At 43.3% G+C, this 18248-nt stretch overlaps 1 protein-coding gene across 1 annotated transcript; it reads left to right on the forward strand.

Annotated features, from left to right (window-relative positions):
* The first annotated feature begins 8964 nt into the window (after positions 1 to 8964).
* Positions 8965 to 13183, forward strand: LOC147611397 (uncharacterized). The gene is made up of 7 exons (XM_086784898.1): positions 8965 to 9131; positions 9682 to 10041; positions 10175 to 10361; positions 10541 to 10636; positions 12115 to 12179; positions 12479 to 12689; positions 12785 to 13183. The coding sequence occupies exons 1-7, from the start codon at positions 9061 to 9063 to the stop codon at positions 13181 to 13183; spliced, it is 1389 nt and encodes a 462-aa protein (XP_086641024.1). The 5' UTR covers positions 8965 to 9060.
* The last annotated feature ends 5065 nt before the right edge of the window (positions 13184 to 18248 follow it).

Consider the following 18248-nt stretch of genomic DNA (forward strand, 5'->3'; position numbering starts at 1 on the left):
CAAGAGTCGGCATAACACTCTCAAAGGTGTAACCAACTCAAAATTGGCTCATAGGTATTATGGACCATACTTGATTATCAAGAGGGTTGGTGATTTGGCCTACAAGTTGGATTTGCCTTCTTCGACAAGGATCCATAATGTGTTTCATGTATCTAACCTTAAGAGGTTTATGGGATCTTTGCCTCAAGAGATGGAAGAGCTTCCACCCATGAATGAAGAAGGTGAGATCATTTATGAGCCGGAGAGGGTTATTGGCAAGAGGACAAGAGAGTTGAGGAATCGGAATATTGATGAATACCTTGTCAAATGGAAGCAATTACCCATGGATGAGGCTACTTGGCAATCATTGGAGTATGACCAACAACATGGCTTACTTGTGGTGGATGACTTTCCGTGACCAAGTGGTGTGGTTTACTTGAGCAAATTGGGTAATATGAGGAGAAGTATACATGCTGTAATTTCTGGACAGCTTTGGGAAGGTCTACTATTGGGCCTATTTTTCTACTCCAACAAGCTTCATGGCGTATCCTAATGAAAGATTATGATGTGGGCTACATATGGCTGAGTGTACATATCATTTTCAGCCCAATATATGGAGTCTAAATGAAGGATTTTCAAGGGTCTTCATCGACTAGAAGGGCTGTCATAACAGTCCCACTCATACACTTTGGGCTTGAAGCTTTGTGGACTTGTATACATCCGGATTTTCATTGTATATGTGCTTTGGATGTACTTGAGAACTCTTAACCACTTCCCATTGATTACATTAGAGTCTCATACTTTGAGATTGTACATGTTATTGATTTTGAGGACAAAATCTTTGGGAAGGGATGGTTTGTAATAAAGTAGGAACTTTATTCAATAGGGTTAATAATGGGACAAGTCCATGTATAAAAGAGGGGACTTGGACCATGGTTGTAACTTTTGATGATCATTTTTAGAAATGGAAACTTATGTTTCTTGGAGCTCATGGCTTCTCTCTTGGCTTGTGGAAGGCTATTTCCATTCTCTTGGTGAGAGACTAAACACACTTAGGCATCATGTTTACATGGTGATTACTCATATTTTTCATGCATTACATCCCTTCATTCCAGGCATACGACTCAAAGCATCAGCTACAATATTGTAACGTCCTTTGCGATAGCGTAGCTTGCAATCATACTCCTGAAGGATCTCAGCCCATCTGGCCTTTCGACCCTGCAAATCTGTTTGGTTCATAAACCACTTTATGCTTTCGTGATCAAAAACAATCTCGAATTGCGCACCATATAAGTAATGTCGCCATTTTCGTAAGGCATATATGATGGCAAAGAGCTCACGCTCATAAGCTGAGTAGTTGTTGAGCACGATTGAGCTTCTTGCTCTCATAGGCAACAGGATGACCATCTTGAATGAGAACCGCACCCACTGCCTTAGCACTGGCATCCGTTTCAATCACACAAATGGTCTTTGAGGATCCACAATTGCCAAGATGGGAGCCGTAGCCAAAGCAACTTTAAGCTTATCAAAGCTACGTTGTTGCTCCTCACACCATTGAAAGGTGATTGCCGCACCTTTCAATTGATCAGTCATGGGAGCGGCAATCTTTGCATAACCGTTCACATGTTTGCGATAAAATCCTGCCATTCCCAAGAAGATTTGAAGTTCTTCCTTACTTCGAGGTGTTGGCCATCGCATAATAGCATCAACCTTACTAGCATCCATAGCAATTCCGTCTGCAGAAATTACATGACCTAGGTATTGTATGCTATCCTTGAGAAATTCGCACTTACTTTCGTTCGCGTAAAGTGCATTCTCGCGTAGTAACTGAAAAACTTTTCGTAAGTGTTCCAAATGCTCTTCTAAAGTCGAACTATAGACCAAAATGTCATCAAGAAAGACAATGACAAATTTGCCTAAGTACGGCCTTAGTACGCTATCCATAAGCATCATAAACGTTGCCGGGGCATTAGTAAGCCCAAACGGCATAACCAAAAACTCATAGTGTCCAAAGTGAGTCCGGAACGCAGTCTTGGTTATATCATCAGCGTTAATACGCACTTGATGATATCCTGAACGTAAATCAATTTTAGAAAAATACTTCGCACCTTTGAGTTGATCAAACAACTCATCTATATTAGGTAGTGGGTATTTGTTCTTAATGGTTACTGCATTCAAGGAGCGATAATCCACACACATGCGCATGGATCCATCCTTTTTCTTCACCAAAAGAATGGGCGATGCCCATGGTGAAGCACTATGGCGAATGAAGCCCTTACTAAGGTAATCAGCAAGCTGACGTTCCACCTCAGCTGCTTCAGTCGCACTAAGCCTGTACGACGGCTTACTAATTGGTTTGGTGCCCGGAACGACATCAATGCGATGAGGCAAAGCTCGTTCGGGTGGCAAACCCTCTGGTAAGTCATTAGGAAAAATATCTTTAAATTCTTGTAACAGTTGTTGCAAAGACAAAGCATTAACTGGTTGCTTAAGATTATTTAAAGAGATTTTAGAAGAAGGTAAAGAGAAAGAAGGCATCGCTGAGGAAGATTCATTTGAAGAAGAAACATCATGTACATCAAACCCACTAGTTTGAGACACACAATAACAAAAATAGACTTCTTCTATTTGATTACTATGCTCCAAAAAAGAGAGTTCGGCATTACATATGAGTGGTGTTGGGGGTACATCACGTTCCCCAATAAGTAAAACATGCTTACCATTGGCCTCAAACGTAAATGTATTATGTTCATAACTCCTTTTGAGTGATGACCCTAACCCATACAACCACTCCCGTCCTAAGATGACATCCGCACGAGACATATTCATCACTTGGAAGTCAAGAACCATAGTGTGTTCTTGCACAAACACAGGCACTTGCCGTACTAGAGTATCCCACACATCGTGATCATCCCCCTGAATGGTGGACACCACATAATGATGAGAACTCTTTGTCTCCGACAACTTTAATTTCTTAACTAATGCATAGTTCAAGAAATTGTGCGTGGCACCATCATCAATGAGAATACGACCATAAATGGAGCCATGCATACGGACCAAATCATGTGGTCCAACTGTCTCTTGCCACATAGATGCAGTGAGATTACACTCATGCAACTCGGCAGTGTGCGAAACCTCTACCGCAGAATACTTAGGATCAGCATCCAAGGGAAGCGTTTGCACCATGTGTACAGCCTTTTCCTTGACCTTATCCTTATTCTTGCGAGGCAACTATGGACAATTTTTCTTCTCATGATCACTACCTAAGCAATGATAACATAGTTTCTCCTTCTTGGCCCGTTCATAGTCTTGTGGAGACAACGGACCACTTGACCCTTTAGACTTCTTTGTGTTTTCAGTAGAATTGCTGGCAAGTTTACGCTTATTAGCATTAAATTGCGAGCCATTGAATTTGGTCGGTCTATCCATGCCCTTCTTATCCATGGTGTCATCAAAGATAAGGGCACTTTGGATAGCCGCTTCCAAAGATAAGGGCACTTTGGATAGCCGCTTCCAAAGTTTTAGGATACTGGGTTTTAACCTTTGCCTGATATTCTTTATCAAGGCCTCTAACAAACCCATGAACCTTTTGAAAGTCGTCCAAACCGTCTAGCTTGAGAATGACTTCACGGTATTTGGACACATACTGATTAAGTGTAAGACCTTCCATCTTGCACTTGTCCCAAGCTGTCCAACTCCGATCTTTCTCGTTTTGCGGTAAGAACTCCTTTTTAAAAGCTACCGCAAACTCCTCCCAAGTCTTAGGGCGAGTTTCAATAGGTAGACTCATCCACCACTTGTAGGCTTTACCTTCAAGTGTGAGACTCGTCTCAGTGACCATAACAGCAGCGGGAGTGCGGCGTAAGCGATGCAAGTCCGTCCACTTGTGTAAAAATGTATGGACCGCATCCTTGTTACGATCGCACTCCTCTCCCTTAAACACAGGCGGCTTCACGTTTTTCAACATAGCCCCTTCCTACGTTGCAGATGGTGCAATAGATTCTAGTGTAGGATTTGGAACAAGAGGAGGCATAACTATCGGAATAGGCCCTCCACTTGCCGCCGATCCACTTGCAAAACGTGCCATAAATTCAGTAAAAAGCGTGCTCATGTTTGTGAGATTGGTATTGACATTTGTTATAGTGCGCTCAAGTGCAACTACCCTTGAAGTGAGACGCCCAAACTCTACCGTGTCTACCAAACCATAATCATCTATTGGACTCGCACCCTCGGCATCGGTCATGTTGTCATCCCGATCAGGCGCAACGGCCTATCGCGAATCACCCACACCACCACCCAAAGGGTGTGCCTCACTAACATCATGCATATCATTCTCAAAATCGAAGTGAACATGAGACGGTTCCGCTGAGGCCATGGTATGCACGTGCTTACAAATAGAGAACGGATTACCTTCAAAAGCGAACTCCAATTGAAGCGTCGTAGAAGAATTCCTCTTGCATGCACGGAAATCGAGAAGAAATCATCACTTGAGTCGTCAATCACACATGCATGCAAAAAAGTGTGTTGCATGTAGCATGTCGTTGAAGATCCGTCCACCAAAAACTTCCAAACTTGGAGCATAGAAAACTCCTCTCACAAATTGAAAGAAGGAAAGTTGAAGGTGAAAAGGTCACTTTCCTTGTAGTTTGTGTCACTTTCCTTGTAGTTTGTGTCCTCCCTTGAAAGAATAAGTAGAGCTCTTTTGAAGAGAAGAACAACACAAGTGAAAAGGTGAAGTGGCTATAGCACACTTGCCTTGGAGCTTGAGGTTGTGGGTTCAAAACCCCACTCCTTGGATGGTGAAGCCTCCCCCTTGTGCCACTCAAGTAAGGGAGAATTCTCGCGCGCTCGCCAACGACGCGCCACCGATCGCTCACCGATCGCTTTCTAGGACTGCCGGTCTGCCTTGGTCGTTGCCTTAGGCGGCGGCTGCGCTCGTGGAGGTCACCGTACGGACGACGGCTGCGCTCGTTTCTTTTGCTGCGGCATCGAGCTCTTTCTCGTGCAGGTCACGTTGCCGCCGCTTGCTCTGATACCAATGTAACGCCTCCGCTACGGCTGCGTCTTCCTCAAGCCGCCATAGCCTAGGCGTGGAGAAGAAGAGAGGGTGGAAGTCGGTTCACCTCCCAACCATATAATGACGAGTTAGGGTTTCTCGTTGGGTTTTATACCAAAACCCTGGCCTGTGTCCACACCTCCTAGCCCGGCCGCCCATCTTACTTAAGAGCCGTGCTAACTTAGATGTATACACACATCGACCAAACCCTAACGCCCATTAACCCCTGAACCCCGCTAGCACTAATAATACTCTCGAGACTTCGAAAGCTATTAACTTATGCTAGGGTTCGACTTCCGTAGGACCATAGTCCTGACACCTTGTACCGCTTCCTGTGCTTCTCTTGCTTACAGCTCAGCCCTTAGCATGAACCAGGCTTTGATACCATGAAAAGATGTAGGGGAGAAGAGAGCTTGAGCTCTTGCAAGCACACACACACTCACAAAACCCTAAAAGAGAACACACAAGGTGAGAGGCTGAAAATCTTCTTCTTCTTCACTCAACACTCAACAACCCATATACAAAGATAAGAGTACACACCATATGAAAGGTACTCAACCAAATACATATTAGGGTTCTCTATAGTGTGAACCCAACTAAATGAGCTGGCGCTATAACTATGCCAGTCTCTAGAATGGCTGTCACACAGCCTGTCATCCCACTTGCCGCATATCACCCATGATGTCACCAATTATGCCAGTGGTGTAAGTGTGGGGCCTATCCCCCAGGCGGGTCATCAGTGTCCACCGCCTCACTTGTTGATGAGCTCGATATCTCAACACAGGGGGAGCGTGGTCTTTTTAAAGGATTTCAAAAATCAAACCACTCATAGAGTGATCGACTTTAATTTGGGCAACCTCTATTCAATGTTTTTTTCCTTATCTATGCAAGGCATAGCCGGTGACCTAGTCCTCTAGAGTAGGGTTGCCTAGGGATTTATTTATCTAACGTAGAGCTTTAATTATTTTATTGGAAAGTTACCTGACTAATCGGATCCACCTGTCCATAGGATGTTGCCGTCATCAAGGCATCCCATCCTCCCCAACTCACGCGTCAACTTATTTTCTAATTAATCCTACCACACTATTTGACATAAATAAACAAGTTTCTTAGTTAAAAGCCTTACACATGGTTCGTTTAAATAGTCTTTATCAATAATACACAATGTTTACAAACAAAGTATTAAAAAAATAGATACAATGTTCAAAGTTATTCATAGCCAAATCTAGGCCTTTACTTTATTTTGCCGATGATCTAGAATTCGGCCTTCCAGCCTTTACGGACTGGGCAATCCCTATGGGGCCATAAACCTCATCGTCGCTCGGTAGCTAGCGAGGACTTGAGCCGGCCTATCGCCCTCTCAGGCTCCATCTCAGGCTCCATCGCTTGATCCTCCCTCTCCTCAGAGGAATGTCTATGGGCTAGGGAGGGCTTATTCACTGCACTAGTCTGGGCCGCAGAACTAGGCAGCATCGTCGCTCGGTAGCTAGCGAGGACTTGAGCCGGCCTATCGCCCTCTCAGGCTCCATCTCAGGCTCCATCGCTTGATCCTCCCTCTCCTCAGAGGAATGTCTATGGGCTAGGGAGGGCTTATTCACTGCACTAGTCTGGGCCGCAGAACTAGGCAGCATCGCAATATTCACCTCCATTGGCGAAATCTTATTCTCCCAATGGTATGAGGGATACCTTGGGTTGACTCTGGGCCTTGCTAACGTTGTCGCCCGGCTACATAAGCACGGAATCACGGTTAGCGCGTCGAGGCAGGAGAATAATATACCTGTACTTCTTAACTCAATCAAGATAACACTTTACAAACTGAATTCTAGAATATGATAGATTTCATCACTTTCCTTGAGAAAACAACAATTTTACCACGAATTTTGGTATAAAGAAGAATAGCATCTCTTTCTTAATTTCTTTAAAGTTAACATTAAATAATAAATAAAAATCTTCTTTTAAACGATGACCAAGCCAACCTCGTCATTATTTCTTTGTGGGGCTCCCAAGGGGAGAGATGAGGCAGCATCTGGAGCAACTTCTCGAGACTCGTTGATGTGCGCGTCTCTCGAGGTGATATTTTGCACTTTCATGAAGGAGCCATTCTTCCCGCCTTCTTGTAGACCACAATGCCACGAATCCAACGTTTGAGTCGGATCAAAATTTGGAGCTCGTTTGCTCAAGTTATGAGCAAAAAACCCTAGGTGTGAATCACCTCTAAGAGACTAAAATCCCTTACTAAAGTCACCGCTAATGGGGGGGGGTGAAGGTGTCCTTAAACTGGATTTGCTCGGAGAAGGTTGCAACTAGAGGGAGAGGAGGGGGACTCCTCCCCTTAAGTCTATTCACACACACGAGGGGGGGCGGGGGGGGGGGGGTGGAGAGCAGCTAAGGACACTCTACCCTCCTTAAGGGGGTGAGAGGAGGAAAGAAATATTCTGCAGAGGGCTTACTTGGAGATGGGCAAAAATGGCTGGCTGGAAGGCTGTTGGGTACAGTATGATACAGTACCGCACAGAGTGTCGGGTGTAGACGCTGGCAGAATGACAAGTATGGGTAGAGCAGGGTGCTAGGGTGTCTCGACCTCGAGGTATAGGGGGGTTTATATAGGCGCAGGTACAGGTACCAGTGCAGGGAAAGGGAGAGCAAAGCATGGGTGCAAATGATGGTGTATAGTGAAAGTACATTGGCCTGTGACTTGCATGAGCCTAGGGAAAGGAGTGGTGCCTGTGCGTGGGCAAAAGCTACCTTCCGGGTCAGAGGCAGCATTGGCGTCCACCACCACGTGGCGGTCTATGTGAACCGTACACTAGGCGGTCTATGTGAACCGTACACTAGGCGGTCGGCCTTTGGTCCTTGCGCAGGCACCCGAGTGTGTGTACGACATCTTTTTGGGGCGGGGATCCCTAATTTGGGATGCCAACCTCGAAATGCGTGCTGGAACGCCCGACGGTGCGAAATTTTTTTTTCGGCAAAAATGTCCGGGATATCTCCCTAGTCGTAAGGGTGCTGACCGTTTGTCAATCGGACACCCGGTCGTGCATTTATTAAGGTTTAAGCTTGCCGCATTCTAACTTAAAATAACTAAAAATTTACATATATGCTCGATCCGGTGTCCATTTTGGATGCTGTAAAATCCTACATTAGGGTAAGATCACGCGCAGATTCTGAATTTGGACTCAGAATTCTAAGATTCTAAGTGGAAGCTGCTCGTTTACTAAAATTGTTGACTTTTACATCACAAAAGACCATAAATTCATGGGCATGTAGTATTATTGAAGATGGGCATGTTACAACTAATGGCCACCTTCAACAATGAAGATGTTTTGGTCCACTTTCGATACGAAAGTGCTATTTGGGAAATGGGGGAAGGACACGTTCTCCTATGTTTATTAAATTTCGGGGAGGACTGTGCCAACTTCCCGCCATACTTTATGTATGTTTTTTTAATTCACTCACACAAACGAGCACGAAAATCCTGTGACTTGATGAATGACGTGTAGCTCAGCAGATTCAAATGTCGTGAGTGATGAATTTGGAATTATCTACCTTGTGATGTACTCTGAGATCTCTGTCGATGTCCATCGATTCCTCACATCGAATATAATCATAGGCTTGATGTTCATGCTCATTCAAGCCCTAAGCTGTTCATATAAACTTGAGAAAGACACGCATACGAAGAGGATGTGCTACAGAAATGGCGTGGGTTGCAGTGTCCATCTTTATTCAAACGCTTCAAGATGCTTATATGTGAATGGAAGGACACGCATTCTTTTAAAGTACGTTGACAACCCACACGTGCAAGCAATCAGGAGGATAAGGGTACCCAAACATTCTAGTTTAAATCATCATCATGAACACCAACATGAGACCTTAAAAGCTTTCTTGTTTTTTTCCTTCTAGTAACATCTTGGAGAGTTCATCAAAGAGGATTATTGATCACTGTTCTTGTTTTGGTGATAATCATGCTACGTTACCAATGCAAAAGCTTTCTAACTACAGTACCTTGATTATGATTAGGCGGCCGAATGGATTGCTTTTCTGCCTGCTTTTCTCTTTCCTCCTCGCCACGGCTTTTTTGGGCACAAGGCATTACAAGGTATTTTACTGCTTTTTAATCATTTCTAGAGAAATTTCGTGCACCCAGAATTCAGTTTCATTTTTGTAAAATAATTTCTTGCCTGCATTCAAAATGCTCTTGCAAGTACATTCTACATCTAAATTTAAATAAAGGGTATGCACAAATTTAAATAATTAGAGCCTTAATCTTAAAGTTAAGGCGAAAATCGGTAGAAAATCAGTTTACAATGATTCAATTAGAATTGGGTTGTCAGCATTTAGCTGAAATAATGTTGTTTAAGACATAATTAAGAGCTTTTCAATATAAACAATTCGTTTATAATGCAGAATGACTTGATTTTATGGTACACAAGGCGCGATTTCAATGACACAAATCAGTGGCAGAGTTTCTATTTTTGGCAAAAACTCTCCACTGAGCCACGCTCACCAAACAGATGCACCTTTTCCACCTGCCAAACTGTGATTAAGCATAATCACACTCTAACTAAGTATAATCACACTATAATTATCCCCACTAATCCTCTCAAAAACACATCTGATCATCAACAAGCATGCCCATTCTACTTCAGGTACATCTATGAAGATTTGGCACCATGGGCAGAGACTGGTGGGATTACACAAGGCATGCTAAAGAGGGCAAGATCTTTGGTCTCTTTTAGAGTGGTGATTAAAAGGGGCAGATTGTATGTGGAGCCATATGAGGCTTGCTTTCAGACAAGGGCCCTTTTCAGCATATGGGGCCTCCTGCAGCTCCTCAAGATGTATCCGACGCTCGTGCCTGATGTGGACATGCTCTTTGGATGTGAAGATACCCCGAAAGTGTCAAAAAGACGCTACACACGGCGACTGCCACCGCCACCCATCTTCGGATACTGCAGTGCTGCGAATGCATTTGACATCCCTTTCCCTGACTGGACATTCTGGGGATGGTGAGTTCCAATCGTCTACTGCATACCGGGTGATGATTAACATGGAATATTAGTACATACTAAGCTAATCATGGTGTGTTAAGCATATTTGATTTGAGCCATTCTTTGAACAAAGTGATTTAGATTTTTGCAGGCCAGAACTTGATTTGAAGTCTTGGGACAGAGAGCTTGATGGCATTGTGAAAGAAGAGAATGCATTGCTATGGGAGCAAAGACACCCAACTGCTTTCTGGAGAGGGAACACGGACACAGGCGGCACTCTGCGGAAAGAGCTACAGCATTGCAATGGTGCCTACCATGGAGCTGAAGTCATCCATCAGGTAAAATAAAATGTCTTTACACTCTCTTACACTCTTTTTGCAAGTTATCTTATGTGGCCAAGCATGTTAGTTTTATCTTTTAAGCATACATTTGAGAATTAGACTGAGAGAAAACAGTAAGGGTTCTTCCTAAGTTGTCACCCACACGACTGATGCATCATGCGATGTTGTGGTGGTAGGATTTCAATGGGACCCCCACTTTCGAGTTAGGGCGCTTTACAGCTAGGCTAAATCCCAGCCTCAAATCAAGGGTAGCAGAGAATTTCATTTTGAAGGTTAAATTTTGATCCACCCTTCTTGCAATATAAAATATGAAGTGGTCTTTGAAGGGTATGTAATTGATTTTTTCCATTTGTAGCCTTAGGGCAGAGCCCCATGCTCGACTTAGAGGACTTCGCCTTTTTCATTCAATATCGATGCATTTGCCCTATCAACTACTTATTTGCTGTACTAATTCTTTCCATTTGCTACTTCCCTTAGTGCTAGGCTTCATTATGGCTGAGTCTGCCCTGCATCTCCGGAGGTTTGACAGAAACTTAGTACGAAGGGCTTTGTGTGAATATATGCTCTTATGTGTGTGTGTGTGTGTGTGTGTGGAGTATGTGTGTGTGAGAGCATATCTTGATACAGAGTTCCACACCCACTATTGGGCTCTGATGACGTTAGTGGGGATTTTGTAGTATCTAGTCCATACTATGCATAATGGAGTTGATAGTTATATAGTCTTGTGGGTTGACTACCATGAGTATATAACATGCATGTTCCTAAAAAGTGAATTTGGGCATGTTCCTGGATTCATCTAGGTATATAGTATCTCTGCATGTCATTTTAGTAGGGTGAGTCTGGCCAAAAGTAGAATGATTAAGCAGACTAGGGGATTACTAATCAAGGGGATTCTTGGCTTCTGCATACAATGAAGGCAAAAAGAAACTCCCCTAAGGTAAGTCTAGCGCGGGGCTCTGCTTACCCTCGTTTCTCACCTAGGTCATGGGTGGAGACTTGAGTGGGCCATCCCATCCCTATACCAGGGCCGCTGCCCTTACCTGCACAATGGAGGAGCAAGGTTTGTACACATCCTACCCATGTGGGGGGATGAGGGGCTTCACATATTTTCTGTGCCTGTTGTCTCTAAGTGAATCCCACGATAGCCATGGAGCCTTGGAGGTGGCTGAACATGCACAAGACATCAATATTGGGGTGGCCCTCAATATTGGTTGTTTATTCTTAGGGCTGGCTGCCCACCTGTCTTGGGCTGATGCCTGAGTTTGTATACAGCATTTCCCACCCATGCGACGGAGCAGGGGGGTGATATGGCAAGATCACCTGTTCATCCATGATGATGGTTGACCTGGATAGGCCCCTGCTGACTCCGGGCAGGGGTTGGTATATCCAGCCTGAAGCCCATCCATCTCTATTCCCTAACTTAGATGGCCCCACCCAAATGGGCACCATGTATCAAGAATCTTTGGGCAGTTACACCTCTCACTTGTGTCCCATGGGTAGGACACAGTCTGTGGGCAGCATGAACAACATAGATGGTGGGGATAGGGTGTGTAACTGGCCTTATCGATCTCCATTTCTTTTTGGAAGAATGTACCTACTCTCACATTTAAAAAAAAAAAGAGGTATTCATTATGTGCATATGAAAGGAGGTGATGTGCTAGCTTGATTAATGGTTGGAAGACGACAATGCATTGCTAGCTTTTGTCCAAACTTGATAATGGTTAAAAGACAATGTGTTGTTTATGTGCAGAACTGGAATGCCGAAAGCAAAGCTCATTTTGAGAACTCAAGACTAGCTCAGCAATGCAAACATAGGTGAAATGTGGTTTCTCTTTACGTGTTAATCATGGATGATTTGCTCACTGGATCGATTAACATGGTGCTAATCATCATAATTTGATGATAGGATTGATTAACATGGTTTCTTACTATTTGTAATCATCATTGATTATTCTCTTAAGATTAGCTCAGCAATGCAAGCAAGCATAGGCAAGATTAAGGCCAAGATTAAGTCCAAGGTTACCCACTATACCATGGTTTTAGAGGTTGATTATATGTTTATTCTCTATCATGGATGATATGATGATATGGTCATTGTTTTTTGGGCATGCCAGATACAAGATTTATGTGGAAGGTTGGGGTTGGTCTGTGAGCTTGAAGTACATAATGGCTTGTGACTCACCAGTGCTTCTAGTCAACCCCATGTTTTATGACTTCTTCTCAAGGGCTCTCATGCCCATGAAGCATTTCTGGCCAATCAGAACCAACAAGCTATGCAGCTCAATAAAATTTGCTGTGGATTGGGGCAACAACAATACAAAGGAGGTGAGCTAAAAGAGGCCATTATGCAGCTTTTTAATGGCAAAACCTTAAAAAAGAAGCCTTGTGACCTTATTTTCCCATCTCTTGTTTACAAACAGGCACAGGCCATGGGGAGAGCAGGCCATGGGTTCATCACAAGGGAGGTGAGCATGAAGCATGTGTATGATTACATGCTACATGCTCTGCTTGAGTATGCAAAGCTGTTGCAATATGAGCCTACAGCAGGAGACCTAGCAAGAGAGGTGTGCCCAGAGTCTCTCTTGTGTCAAGCACCACATAGAGAAAAGCCCTTTTATGAAGAATCCATGGTTAGGGGACAAAGCAACTCTCACCCTTGTTTTCTACCCCCAAGAGACAAGAAGCTAATTGAGGCCAGCATGCAGCAACGGCTAAACATAACTAGATTAATCATAGAGGCTGAAAACACACACTCGTTTACTAGGCTGGATTCACATTTTTTGGACACCGCCCGACCATTCTCGGCATGTAACCTGTGATGAAGTGGGAAAGGGGCCAATCTTACTTTGCCCAAGTCTATGTGAGGAAAATATGTGGGACAGTGCCCACATGCCTTTATAGACATAAGGCTACCATTCATCTTAGACAGAAGATTTCAACTGCATGTGATGAAGAGCACTCATAACCAAGGTGAATGAAACAAGAGGGGAAGTATGTTGCCCTTCCCGTGTGCGCGCGCGCCCCCGCCCCCACCCTAAAAAAAAACAAAAGCAAAACCTTGAATGCTTTGAATACTTTAGGAGTCAATTTCATCAACACTTTTGGGTTTGCAGTTGATTGCCTAGAAATGTTCACTCCAAATATTGTAATGCAAAATATAGAGGGTTAGAATCATCTTGCTTTGATTCAACCAAGAGCACATTACAAAATCTAAAGGGGTTACAATCATCTTGCCATTGATTCACAAAGAACACAAAAGCAAAATAACTTTGAATCACTAGTAACTTGTGTCAAGCAACTAGTGTACCAAAGACTCGCGCCGCATGATTATTATTTTCTTTTTCTTATTCACGCTCCATGCCACCATGTGATCTCTCTCTCTCAAATCGATTTTTAGGAGGGGGTGATTATAGTCAGATGCTTGAAATTGCAAATTTACTAAGATGTTTTCACATATGTGGTCTTTCCTAGAACAATAGATTTAGTTCAAGACCGACATGGTCTTTCAGTTATGTAATGGGTCTAATAGGTCATTTTGTGTTGTATATCCTATAATGGAGCCCTGTCTCATAACCCCCCTCCACACACACACACATACACACACACACACACACACAACCAAAAAGGATGTATTTAAGATGAGGAATCAGGTCCTATGGATATTAAAGGATCCTAGAGCAATGCCATGTGTATATAAGAAACAAAGCCAGCTTGCATCATCTAGAAAATGGTGGGAGCTCAACACAAACCAACCCCCTATATAACAAGGCAGGCTCATTGTCATGGGCAAGTGAGCTCAGGACGTGTTCTGGATCCGAGTTGCCCACATGGGACTGGAAACTCTAAGAGAAAACTGAAAACAAAGAATACTTGCTCAATGCTACATATAATGATCTATAGCTCTTCTCGAAGAGGATGACGAGCTGGTCATCTCTAGCACTAGAACACTGAAAACAGACATCATATGTGAGAGTTATGACCAAAAAAGTAACGGTCTACCTTGCTAAAAGCAGAAAACTGTATCACATAAAAGAGAGGTTTCAACCCACAAAATGAGATTGTTTGTATCCCAAAATGTGACAAGATTACATGAGGGATCATGAATGTGAGGAGAGAAAGCTTATGGGTGTTCGAGGCATGGGATCCCTTGTCCCACAAGCTGGCATGTATCAAGACGTAGGTAGGAGAGGTCAGCCACGTTACTCCACCTCAAGGTGCTCCTATATAGATAGATGCAACATATTTAGAGCACCGAGGCTCACCTCAAGAACACCATGTGAGGCTGGATAGAAATCCCAAGCCTCACGTACACCCCTCTTTTGGAGAGCTTGAAGCCTCTTTCAATGGATGTCATAGAACTGTAAAACAAGGTGGCATGCCAGTTGAAGCATTTTTCCTTCTGGCACCCATGTACAATCAGTCATGGGATGATACTTCCATTTGACATAAAATTCAGGGTTGCTGCGTTTGAAACGTAATTTCAAAATGAGTTCATGCTCAAAGGGTGTAGCGGCAGGCGTTGCACCATCCCCAAGCATGGGCACATGACGACCAAAATGTGCATCCAGATAAAACCTTTTGAGCAAATTGACATGGAAAGCATTATGAATATGCACATTGTTTGGGAGTTCAATTCTGTAAGTCACCCCATTGTAGGATTTGAGAACCAGATACGGACCATAGAATTGGTGGTTGAATTTAGGAGTAAGATTCACGGGCAATGCATTGTTTTGTGCCCTTATGAGCATTGGATTGCCCTCATGGAATTCTTCATGACGGCGTTTGGTATTAGCATAAGTTCACATATCGGGCTTTGCTCTTTTTCAAGTTTTGTTTGTCTACTTGCATCCTCTTCTGTCAATTCTGCAAAAAACTCATTTGCATCTGCATCCTCTGCATGGACATTCCTTGTTGTAAGTGCTAATGGTGTAATCACTTCCTTGCTGCTGGTAGCCAATTCATAGGGTGTGTAACTGGTAGCACTGTGAACTGAGTTATTGTAATGGAACTCTAAGATCTCTAAGTAATTTGCCCAATCCTTTTGATTGGCCCCAACATAACTGTGGATGTAATGTTCAACGCCTTGATTAATCCTTTCTATTTGGCCATCTATTTGAGGATGATAGGCTAAAGACATCCGTATCTAAGCAACTTGAAAAGTTTCCTCCACATATTACTCATGAATCTGTTGTCTCTATCTGACACAATTATTGTAGAGACAAACCATGATATTTGAATACTTGACTAAAATATAGTTTGGTAGTTTGGTAGGCTGTTAGGGGTGGTTTGGATGGAATGAAGTATGCTTACTTTGAACAGTGGGGTCGACCACCACGAAAATGGTATTGTACCCATAAAATTTTGGGAGATCCACAATGAAATCCATGCTCACAATATTCCATGACCTGGACGGGACGTGCATAGTTTGTAATAAGCCTGCTGGCTTCACTCTTTGTACTTTGATGAGTTGACAAGTGGGGCATGTGTGAACATATTCCATGACATCCTCCTGCATGTGGGGCCAAAAGAAGCGTCTTCATAATTTCTCTAGAGATCTTTTCTGACCTCCATGCTTGGCTCGTTTGTAGTTGCGGGTTTCCCAAAGTAGCATAGATTTCCATCAAGCACATACACCTTCTGATGGGCATACAACACAATTCATCTTTGAAGTGAAACAATCCCACTACCGATTTATCATTTTGCAAGTCTGTTGCCATTCTGACTACTGTTGCATCCTCTTTTTGTACTTCCCTGATTGTGTCTAGCATTGCATTGTTTATGACATTGACTGCATTGATCTGCAGCATGCAACCAATGATTTTATATTCACATGATCACATTTTTTTTTGTTAATAACATGTTAACATGTTCCCAAAAAAGCCGATGGGAGGTTCCCCGGCTAAAATCCCGCCGGGATTTTTGCAATACCCGGCGATCCCGCCGAGAACTTTAAAACCCCGACGGACCCGCCGGGGTCGTCATTTAGCCCGGCGGGCTACATTTTTGTATATATACGGACCCGGGGGACCCTTTAGGAGTTCATTGCTGACAGTATACACAGGTAATGACAGTTGTGGGTGTGTGTGGGTGTGTGTGTGTTCGTGCGGGTAGCCGCCCATGGTCGCAATGCGCGGCAGGATGTGGGTGGTCCGCCACACGAGGGCATACATAACAGGCATCATTACATGGTTTGCATCCATCACACTGTTCCACCAACTTCTTCTCGTAAAAGCGCTGCCTTCAAGACTTTGATTTTCTCTTTCACTTTTTCAGGTTGAGTGCTCTCCCAGTCATGAAATGTCATGCATGTAAATGTTTCGCAAACTGCATCTTTATTTCGAAGAAGAGACTCAAAAGTGTAAAAGTGAGTGCAAAACCTAGTCTCCGGTGGAAGCTTTAACATAACTGACATGCGAGGTCGAAAAATATCTAACACTCTCTGTCTCTTGAGCATGAATCTCACAAGCTGGCGAGTAGTGTCAACGATTGAGGCAAACCATTTGGTATCATCACTTTTATACCAATCTTTTAATACAAGATTCAAACTATGAGTATTACAGCCTACCGAAAAAACATGTGGATAGTGCCGCTTTAGGATTTTGGATGCATTCTTGCAATTCTTTGCATTGTCCATGACGATTTGGACTACATTTTTGGCACCCACTTCCTCTATCACACACAGAGCCAATGACTTGAGCAATGTAAGCCCCAGTTTTGATTGAACCACCAGAATCCACGGCACGGATGAAAGTCTCACCTCTAGGTGAAATAACCATTATATTAATTAATGGTTTTCTTTGTACATTGGACCATCCATCACTTACTATACTACATCCAGAAAGCTCTATATTGCTAAGAATTATTCTTTGTACACGTTCTTTTACTTGCACATAACATTTCTCTAATAGATCATTTCGCATAGCATGGTACGTAGGCGGTGAAAACCCTGGTCCAAACTCACCAATTTTCTTCCATGCTCTCTTCCAATGCTCACTGTCCACCATCATCATAGCACTCCCAGAAAAGTAAATCGCTTCAGCAAGGGCGAGTTGTGCATCATCGAGCCGACCTTGACGTAGGCTTTCTTGCAATGAAGTTTGACGCATGGGTATATTTCCTACGTCAAAGTTCCGCTTGCCAGGAAGATGTACTGGGTAGATTACTTTCTAGTTGCACATTGACGTTCGGAGTACAAGCAGGCGATGTAGCCAGAGTTTGATGATTAGAACAACAGTGTTCTTGCTGCCTTGATACATTAACGGTAGGAGTGTAATGTTTTCTTGCATCTTTCTTTTGAATTTCTTCTCTTATGCGTTTGGCCACTGCAGGTGCAGAGGGGTGGGTACATGACTTTTTCTTCGCTCCGCCTAAAAAGCGTTCTCTTAGTCGAGGCGCCCCACCTGATTTTACTGCGTGGCATAGCTTACACTCCCAATCTATGAATCGATCACCGACGTTAATTGCATATTGCCACTCTATCCCAGGTTTTTTTTTCCTACTATTTGAAATTTGGACTTTATTGGAGGTATCACCTGGATCCAACACTGTCCTCCATCTCAAATAACCTATTCAAGCAAGCATATAACAATGAATACACAAATGAAAAAACAACAAAGTCACTCACGTATTACAAAACATACATCAGGAGACAAACTACTTCGAAACTATCTTGACAAATACAAAAGATCATCACATAACACAAAACTACTTCGAAACTATCTTGCAAGGTCTGACTACAAAAACAATGAGGCTTGCAATCATAACTATGGACGAAACTCTCCATATATGAATGCTAACATTGGAAATAACAACTATGGTAATGCCCGCAATTAGAGTTTGTATGAAGGTCACGGCCGGGGCAATGGGCAGAATCAGCATGTCAAT

Source organism: Cibotium barometz, chromosome 47 (assembly GCF_041138505.1).
Source record: "Cibotium barometz isolate CiBa-2024 chromosome 47, ASM4113850v1, whole genome shotgun sequence".
Lineage (NCBI taxonomy): Eukaryota > Viridiplantae > Streptophyta > Polypodiopsida > Cyatheales > Cibotiaceae > Cibotium > Cibotium barometz.

What these genes read in the sequence shown, in the direction of transcription:
- LOC147611397 (XM_086784898.1), top strand. Translation starts at nt 9,061, where the DNA reads ATGGATTGCTTTTCTGCCTGCTTTTCTCTTTCCTCCTCGCCACGGCTT. An exon ending in GCTCAGCAATGCAAACATAG is followed by an intron (nt 12,180 to 12,478) that starts GTGAAATGTGGT and finishes TGGGCATGCCAG; the next exon opens with ATACAAGATTTATGTGGAAG. An exon ending in GCAACAACAATACAAAGGAG is followed by an intron (nt 12,690 to 12,784) that starts GTGAGCTAAAAG and finishes GTTTACAAACAG; the next exon opens with GCACAGGCCATGGGGAGAGC.